At 43.6% G+C, this 9,918-nt stretch overlaps 1 protein-coding gene and 1 long non-coding RNA gene across 4 annotated transcripts in view; one reads left to right on the forward strand and one right to left on the reverse strand.

Annotated features, from left to right (window-relative positions):
- The window catches only part of FBXL20 (F-box and leucine rich repeat protein 20), a 66,692-nt gene extending 58,888 nt beyond the window's left edge, over positions 1–7,804 (reverse strand). The window contains exon 1 of one of the 3 annotated variants that reach the window (XM_082195499.1): positions 7,380–7,804. In XM_082195499.1, the coding sequence (XP_082051625.1) occupies positions 7,380–7,421 (42 nt within the window). In that variant the 5' untranslated portion in view covers positions 7,422–7,804. Of the gene's footprint in view, positions 1–4,238; positions 4,320–7,379 lie in introns of those variants that run through there. The other 2 variants (XM_082195498.1, XM_082195497.1) reach the window with 2 other exon arrangements.
- A 180-nt stretch (positions 7,805–7,984) lies between these two features.
- LOC309516704 lies at positions 7,985–9,770 on the forward strand. Its single transcript, XR_014212990.1, has 2 exons — positions 7,985–8,177; positions 9,268–9,770. It is a non-coding gene; the product is annotated as an uncharacterized lncRNA (long non-coding RNA).
- Positions 9,771–9,918: the final 148 nt, after the last annotated feature.

The raw sequence follows: 9,918 nt of genomic DNA on the forward strand, positions 1-9,918 counted from the left end.
GCAAAAGCACAAACAAAGCAGCTTGAAAACATTGATAAAATAAGAAAATAGAGAACATGCAGTTGTGATATTTAAACTCGCTTAAATCACTGCACTATCCTGACTACAGGAAGAAAATGCAATTTGATTCTGCTGCCTTGATGGGAATGCACAAACTTTGTTATAGAAAAACAGTATTGTATATTTTAAAGTTGAAAAAAGAATCAAATTAGCATCTGCAATCATGTACTTGTCTGGTCAGCCACCTCTAGCATATAAAAAGCTTAAAATAAGTGGAAGGATGCTACAAATATAGTATCAAGCCTGGTGGGCTTTGGCATGCCCATGCCAGCCCAGGTGTTGATACCTGGCTTCTTTGCCACTGGGGGATCGAGGGCTTCTATTCATATAGAAGCCTTTGACCAGTCCAGGAGCAGAGTCACACCATGCATTTAAAGCACATTCCACATCAATTTAAGGCACATGGCTCCCCTCCAAAGAATCCTGGAAAGTGTAGTTTGTTAATGTTGTTGGGAATTGTAGCTCTCTGAGGGTGGAACAGTTCCCAGGATTCTTTGGGGGAAGTCATGAATATTAAATGTGCACTGAATATGCTTTAAATGTATGGTATGGATGTACCCCAGGTGACCTTTCTTTTAATTCTGAAGATGTTTGACTTGGCTACTGTTTGATATTATTTTATTGTCCAAGCATTAACAGATTTTTATCTGCTCTTCAATTCACAGGTAAGGTGTTATTTGACTAAAGTCAGTTATTGATTTCAATGGTTCTTCTCTGAGTATGATTCTGTTGGGTACCACCCATCATTATGTATTTTTAGTGTGCTTTTATTCTGGTTATTAGCTTCCTTGAGTCTGTGGACAGAAATGAAGGATACTGAAAAAGCAAACAATTTCTGTCAGATCATCAAACATACGGAGAGATGTACTACCAGATGGCAGCTTCCCCTGGAGACTCAAAGTCTGACCATCTTTCTGAAGAACTATTTACTCAAGTTATCTTTGGTGGCAACAGGCAAGGGTTCATTTGATTAAAGGGTGGGGCTTAAATGTACATTGTATCTAGTTGTCTGAGTACCTCTGTGTTTTTGTGTTAAGGGCTGGTACAACAATGCTCTGTGGCCTCAGGCAAGCCATTTGTCAAAGCACAGTATCTGCAAAAATGGGAATAATACTACAGGCTTGTTGTAAGGATCACCAAGATGTTTGTAAACACTGAAAAGCTCAAATGCACACAAATGTATTGTATATGAGGAGGACACTGTACCCAACTATTGCCTCTTAGAATCATCTATACTGTCATCTTCATGCCAATTGACTTTGGATGCTCAGAGGTGCCACTGGCTTTTTCCACAATATCTACCAGTGGGAGGCACTCACAGGGTACGCTTCCAAGAATACATAAGTGATCAAATGTCAAATATGAATGCTGCTCTGGGTACTTCAGAACATCTTCCTATCAGCTGGGCAGACACACCCTGCAATTCCCTTGTTATTCAAAAAGTGGAAAGGGGAAATTATACCTGATTAATTTTACTCAGTTTTTCACACGGTTATCTGAAGAAATCATCCCTCCTGCCATGGGACCTACTCAAACACTCCCGAGGAAGAAACTATCTACAGTAAAAAAGAATTTTACAACCACTGTGAAATACTGTGAAAAATAACTTCAGTGTATGTACTGACAGATACTATATATAATCCTTAAAGTTCTACTTGAAACCCTTTTTGAAAAGCAGTGGCTCACAACCTCAACTATTCACACCACTACTGTAAAGATAAGCTGCAAAGAACATGTATCAAGCACACAGATTCAGAAATTATATATAATCTCTCCTATCACACTCCTTATTTTGCACCATTCCACCTACAGCCAATTTATAGAAATCATTGTATGTCTCTAGATCTAATATAATGATGACTCATATATAATGGCTAGTCTTTTATGCACCATTCCCTACTTTCAAGGGTTATGTAGAGACTAAATTGTAAAGCAGATTGCAAATCATCTTTCTTTGAAAGGCTTTAAAGAAGATTCTATGAGAGATACTTTAGAAATTCCCTCCCCTTCCCGACATCAGATGTTTTCTATGAACACAGTATTTTGAAGGAGCCTGTGAAACTAACCTACTCCCTCCAGTAAGATTAGTTTGTTAGAATTACTGTTTACAAGGTTCTCTGCAATACTACTCAATATACTAGATATGTGACCATATTTTCTGCCACAATTTTCTTCTTTCAACACCTATGCCTGAATATGTCTTGCATAACTCAAAAGCTCAAATCAAAAATCTTGAACATTATCTAGTACTTAATTCTTTTTTCATCACGATACTGTCATTGATAGCTATTTCAGCTAACTATTGTTTAGCAATAAGGGAGGGACAGGATCACAAATCACCCACCCCAACACTCCACCCTCAACCATGGCTTGATCAACCATGGCTTGATGTCACATCTGATAATTAAGAACACCCCCTAAACACCAGTTAACCATGGTTATTATTTTGGGAACATTATGCCTGCACCCCTTATGACTCTGATCTGGCAGAGAGACTTATTACCTGGTCTATTTTTACTGGAATAGAGGTCTTTAGTTATTACAAGTGCGGGCAAAACATTCCCTAGTTTGAGATGTTTGTACAGATTTGGTGATAAATGTCTTTTGATCAAGTCAGCATCTCTGGGGTTCCCTGCTGCCATAAAACAATGGGAGATCTGATTTAGTGTGTTGGTTTCACTTACATTGAATGAACAAGACTTTTAAAAGTATGTCATGCTAATTTTATGTACTAAGTATCTGAATAGTTTTTCCAAAAGTCAGTTAACTTAAATATTTGCCTGGAGAGGAGAATTCAAGCTGCTACATTCAATGTGGTTTAATTTGTTTGAATCTTTATTTGGAAATTATCTTTATTAAACTACTTTTAAATAATTTATTAAAACAACTCAGTAACATATAGTCGACTCTCAGCTTATGTGGGGGTTAAATTCCATGGACAGTGCACAAAGCCAAAATCATGTATAGGCAAGACACACTCTCCCTGCACCTCCAAGCACTCTCCCAAGGTGAGTGCAGTGGCAGGTGGGATTGCCAATGTTTGTTTGTTTTAATGGATGCCTGCCCCTATTTATTTGTTTGTTTAAGTTTAAATGCATGTAAGTTGCAAGTCAATTGTATAAAATTATAAAGAAAAAAAATTAAGGTACTGAAAACTATTTTACCATACTAAATTTAGTATCTCTCAAGAGCTGTGTGCATAAGCAAGTGCTTTCTAGGGCTAGTCACTTCATAAATAGCCAATTACAACCATGATTTTATATTTCATTAGTATTATATTCATTTCAGTTGCCAAATTTGCACAGTACTCATTTCTAAAAGTGGAACATTTTCCATGGAAAAAATATCACTTGAAAAATTTCCAGAAATGTTTTCACCCCACAGCACTGTAACAATATATTTGGTCTACAAATATTTGCATTAGTAAGTAGTCTCTCTCTGTATACAAGCTGGAAATTAGCTATCGTTCCATTGTATCTAATTACATGTTCTACATAACTCAAAGACTAAAATATTCATTTACTAACAGAAATTGGTCCAACAAAACTCTCTCATATGATTTCCGGTTTCCATTTTTAAATATATCATTGTATGCACATTTTCCCAATTGGGTTATGCCTCCTTTCCTCTCCCTCACAAGAATACCATGTAGACATCTATAATTAGAATAAGCAACCATAACACACACATTTGAATGTTAAGGTTCCCAACTGTACATCTCCCTTGGACACCGCTTTTGGGAAAAAAACATTCCCAGTGCTACCCAAAACACTGTTTATCAGTTCCAATACATACTTTTCACAGGGGAAAGGCCTGGGAATACATTCCCCTTCTCATATAATTAAACAATTAATCTCAATGGGGAAAAAATACTAGTGTCAAATCACAAGAACCCCTCCATGTATCTAAACTCTCCCCTCAATTTTCAGATTACAAGATGGTGTAAAAAATAATGAAATTGTTATGTGCAGCTGATTCTTACTTCTGTTCCCTGCAAGTCACAAAACTTCAGTTAGTGACCTTTTTTATTTGGACTCGGTTACCAATCAACATTTTCCTGGGCTATTTAGTCAATGGAAATTAATTCAATGAACATGCACTCTTTTTGTTTAGTTTGCATTCAACTTCCAATAGTACCCATTAAAAGTAAGAGAATGAAACCAAAACATTGCTTTTACCTGTCTCAGTTTCTGGATGAAGACGCTGCTCTTTTTCATTCTGCAGAACTTATCACCTTGTGCCATACGCTGCCTAAGTCATCCAGTACTTTGACTCAGTTACTTTTATTTTCCCTTTCTGGACCAGAAAGTAAAGAAGTAGCTGTGCCCAAAGCAGAAGTTCCTTCTGAGCTGAGCTAGTCTCCTCCCTGTATTTAAGTTATTCCTTGGTCACACTGTTGAAAGATTACACTTGGGCACTTTATTTTCCTCCCTCATGAAATCCCCACAGAAAGAGACTTGAACCATCTTATTGCTCTTATTTGTGTCAACGATGCTGCCTCCTCCACACTGTGGCTATCAATTCAGGAAAGGGGGGGGGGAGGGACAGCTGTTACGACAAAGAACTGGATGAATCTCTGGCTAGATAGGGTGCTTTTGTGTGATGCCAGATCATGTCAATTATGTGCCATGTTTTCCTGAATAGTTCACTGTTTACCCTTTGCTTGCTCTGTTTGCACTATTTACAGCATCTTCATCCTTCAGGATTCTCCTTTTCAATTTCAGAATAGTAAAGCAACTGTAGTCCTGGACTGTACCACATTTATATATTCTGATATTAAACACATGCACCAACCACCAGTCATGTTTCCTTTAAAGCTATTTAGCAATCCGTTTTGCATAATGTCCACAAACACACAGGGTCAGCACCACACATTGCAAACCAGTCACCCATCCTGTCAAAGAGCTACAGGCTCCACAATGCCCTTTAATCACATTCACATTTGTTACTTCAAAATACACCAAGGCATCAAAGCTACAGGATCTTCCTTACTCTAAACCCACTATATTGGCCATATGTCAGAGCACATGTATGTGCTCATGTGCATACCTCCCTGACCACTGGTCAGCGTCTGAAAACAGTTGTGATTAATATACAGCTGTCATTTGCTAAGCTGATGTGACCAATACTCATTTTGTCAGCATACAATTTAATGAACTTTAGCCCCACATGGACAGATATACCTATTTACATATTACTTTAAACCCTCAAATTTTGCTCTTTTACAAACACACAGAAATAGACTATGTGTTCCACATCCTGGAACACTATGCTCCTCCTTTCTTGCATGCCCTTCCTTTCCCCCCTAGCTGCCCACCTTCCTTTTCCAGACCAGGAGGATCCCCTTTGTCTATATATTAATTAGGCCCTTAGTAGCCATAAACAAACAGCACAAAACTGGCCATGCCAGCAGCATTAAGACTGGTTCCCTGGCCCTACCCTCTCCATTTCATGCTTCTGTCCTTGCATGATTCCCTCCCCGCCCCACCACCCAGTGACACGAAGTCCACAAATACTCCAAAGAATCTCCCACTACTCTGAAGTATCACCCTCCTCTAATCCCTACACCTTTCTCCTGTTTTATCTCCCCCTCTTAAGTGGGACATAAACTGGGAGAAGATGACTTTTCTCCCTAGCCAAGGTTAGCTAGCCTCCTGATGAGACCCTTTCCTGCCACTACCTAGGAACTGCAGCCTTTATTTTCTTTACATATACCAAGTAAAGGTTATCTAGACAGAACATTAGAGCTGTTGAATTTTCCACTGCTCTGCTTCCTGTGGATTGCCTATATCTTCAGCAACAGCAGCCTGTGTATAAGAGTGCACTTAGGATGCACTTGAGGATAAACTGAAAATTAGTTGGACAAGTAATTGAAAAGTGTCATCCCCTTCTAGCAGTTTCTGAACAAAGCTAGAATCTTAACAGTACCTTCCAACCCTCAAGAACCTTCACAGGAGACTGAGGATATCTGTAATATGTCCCCTTTTAAACAGCCCTGGGAATCTGTTTACACACACACACACACACACACACAACCCTTCCCTTCATTGGGAGGGCATAAATTATGTGGGTAAAGTGTGCCTGCCTTAACACTGTTCAGAAGCCTCCACATGCCTACAACTTGTTTCTCTCCCAATTCTAATCTGTCCCAGCACACTTCTACAGCAGCTCTGCAACCTTCTTCCATTATCTCTACCACCGCTCCAAACACATACTCTCTAATAACTGAATTTCTTTCTGGCTACAACCTGTCAATTCATCCCCATCCCTAAACAACTGAAGAATAGCATTTTCAGGTCAGACCCTGCCCCACCTCACAGTCTGCTCTTCAAGTTCTGGTTAATTTCACCCCACACCCAAAATAATAATAATGCATTAATGTCCATGTTCCTCCACTGTGTATATAATCAAGGCAGCCCCAATCCTGGGACTTTCACTGCCGCTCCCACAGTGTGCTTAGGCTCCTCCCCTTCCTCTTCAAGCTCATTCTCCACCCATCCTGCCCCACTCCCAGTGGAAGTGGGTGGGATCCCAAACTCTGTTAACGAACCTCCTCGCCCAACTTCCCTACATGTACCGTGGTGCCACTAAGCACACACACCAGACTTCCTAACGTAATATTTCCTTTCCCCTCTAGTGCACATCCTTCCCACAAGCGATATCCCACAGAATGGCACGGGCGGGGCGAGGAAACCCTTCCATCTGCGTAACCTATCACGACTGACTCCACCCCACCCAATATACACAGTGTTTCCCTCTTATTTGCCTCTCTACAGGCTTATCTATTCAAAGACGACTACATACACCTTTCCCAGTTTTGTTCGAGGGAAAGGATCTCCTCCAGCGGAATGCCCTCGCGTCGACGGGAGAAGAAACCACCTTACACTTGTAATCTCCCTCATTGTAATCACGACAGGCAACCCTCCCACCCCCACCCCACTTAGGGGAACTTGTCGCCCTCTCCTTCCGCGGCCAGTTTTCTTCTCTGGTGTCTGGCAGGCGAGGAAAGGGAATTTCCTTCAGCCTCATCTGGTCGCCTCCCTTCCCCCATTTAAAACCCTTCCAGGGGACACACAAACACCGCCCCATCTCTTCGGCCACCGCTTCATCGCCCCTCCAGATCTGGGGTCCCCCCCCCTTTCTTTGGAGGGGAGGAGGGAGAAACGAGAAGAGGGGAAGGGAAATCTCCTTCGGTGAAATCTAACGCCCCCTCCCCACTGCCCCATTCATAACCGAACAAACCAGCCCTGCACCACCACCTTCCCTCTCCCCACCCCGGGAAACTTTGGGAAGGCCCAGCCGATGCTCCCTCCGCTCACCTCAAACCGGCTCTTGGTGACTCCGTTCATTTCCCTCCTCATGGTGAAGGCCCTGCGGGGGTCGGCTCGGGTGAGAGCAGGCCAGGCCGAGCCGGGCCTGGCCCCCCCGGCTCCTGAACAGCGGCGTCAGCAGCGGCCGCCCGCTCAGCCCCGCGGCCTCCCTTCGCGCTGCGGGGCTGGAGGAGGCGCAGCAGCCGGGGAAGCAGGAGGCGGAAAGCCCGTCGCCGCCCGTCTGCCTCCCTGGACCAGCAGTGAGGGCCCAGGCGGCGTTAAGGCTCCTCAGCGGGTGCGGCCGGCCGGTCGGAGCCCCCTCCGCCGACTAGGCCCGCTCCAGAAGGGAGGGGGGAGCAAAGAGAAAGCGAGCGAGAGAGAGAGTTCGGCCTTCGTCAACTACAACTACTACTTCTTCTCCTTCTACCCAAAACAAAAACACTCCGCACCTGCCAGCAACAGCGCCGCTCATTGGATGAGGGAGGCGCAGGCCGGGGAGGGGAAAGAGCACGGGCGGCGCGCGCCTCTGCGCGCGCGGGTGGTGGGAGGAGTAGCGTGCGCGCGCGCCCACCCCTGCTCCCGGGGATAAGGCGAAGAAGCCGGGAGGGTCCTGGTCTGCCTCCACCCCGCCGCCCGCCCCGCACCCTTCCTCAACTCTGGTCTGGGTAGGTGAAGCGACCGCCTCCCGTCGCCAACCCTGAACCTATGCACGTTTCAATGACGGTCGTCGCAACGCGCAGGATTTCGGTTCCGATCCTACGCACGTGCGCGGCTCACGGGTGAAGCCGTTCGTCCCTACCGAGCTCGGTGAGGCTTGTAGATATATGATTTCAGCGCGCGCGCACTGGCACATTTCGGTTGCGCTCAGCGGTGGGGACATGCTCCCAAGCAGCTCTAGTGACTGGCATCCTTATTGATCTTAACGTTGTGCTGAATGGATCAACAAAAGGAGCTGCTTCTTCGTTGCCATCAGTTAAAATGCTTCAAACGCAGCTAAACCTTTTTTCTCTTTTTAATTTTCTCTACCTTTCCTCTGGGTTGGAATTATTATTCCCTGGGGTGTCCCTTGCAGCAAGCTGTTTAGCTTCAGCATCCCATCAGGTGCCTTCAGATCATTCTCTTGAGCAACAAGATGAAAGCTTCCAGTTAAGATGATTTGGCTCCTTTATTCTTGGGGGGAGGATTAATTCCAGTGGCATGGTGTCTCATCCAGCTATTGTATATATTGAGGGGGGGGCACACGACATTCTGTCACCAGGTTAAGTAGCTGCCTCACTCCCTTGCATCCAAATTCTGCCAAGATCTGATGGATTGGTAGATAGAGCGAGTTGTGGACCACCTGCACTCACTAGGTTGGCTTTCAGCAAGCCGATTATCCTATCAGCTCCACATACATTTTGGTGGGGGGGAGGGAACATATATAGAGGATGGTTGCCATATACTGGTAGTGATGATACCAGCAGTTTGACAGTGGAACAAACTGTTTTAAAAGGTGGTGGATTCTCCTTCACTAGAGACTTTTAAAGCAGAGAATGGAAGACTAGCTACTGGGGTTCAACAGCAGAGGATTTCTGCAAAAGCAAGGGGTTGGAACTAAGATTACCTTTGAGGTCCCTTCCATATAATCTTACTAATTTACTGTACAAGGGCTATTGTAAGGATTACTGAAAGGACTGTGCATGAAACTGCATGTACTGGAAAACACAGTGTATAAATGTCAAGCATTCTTACTAGTGTTAATTATTAAACAAAACTATTAAGCTTTTACTCCGATACCATGCATTGAAAACAACCAAAACCAATTAAATGATGCTTTTGCCAGTTGTTTACTCAAACGGGAACAAAAGAAGTTGATTAAAATTTAGAAATTTATTTTGTTTGTATATGAACAATACAGCTCTTCTACAAACCTGGAGGAGGAGACTCTTGAGAATCCCATGAACTGCAAAAAGATCAAACCTATCCATTCTTAAGGGTATCAGCCCTGAGTGCTCACTGGAAGGACAGATCCTGAAGCTGAGGCTCCAATACTTTGGCCACCTCATGAGATGAGAAGACTCCCTGGAAAAGACACTGATGTTGGGAAAGATGGAGGGCACAAAGTGAAGGGGACGGCAGAGGATGAGATGGCTGGACAGTGTTCTTGAAGCTACCAGCATGAGTTTGACCAAACTGCGGGAGGCAGTGAAAGACAGGAGTGCCTGGTGTGCTCTGGTCCATGGGGTCACAAAGAGTCGGAAACGACTAAAGAACAACAACAAACCAGCATTTTGTTTCCACGCTATATTTCCCCCACCTTTGACTAATGCAAACATTTTTGTTAAATCAAATTGCTGGTCTGCCCTGGGTTCGTTCCTTTTGGAATGTAATGAAATAAATAAAATTTCCTCTAGGAATAAATTTTGGAAATAGGAGTACATGAGGACACAGGCGAAGTCCTCCAAGCACACACAAAACACTACCTTCTCTACTATTACAAATTTGACCCCAATTTTAGAAACAAAGTCTGAATATTGCACCGTGTTAACTAGCCCATCTGATTTGGGAG

This window comes from Podarcis vaucheri (genome assembly GCF_965113315.1).
Source record: "Podarcis vaucheri genome assembly, chromosome: 13".
Classification (NCBI taxonomy): Eukaryota; Metazoa; Chordata; class Lepidosauria; order Squamata; family Lacertidae; genus Podarcis; species Podarcis vaucheri.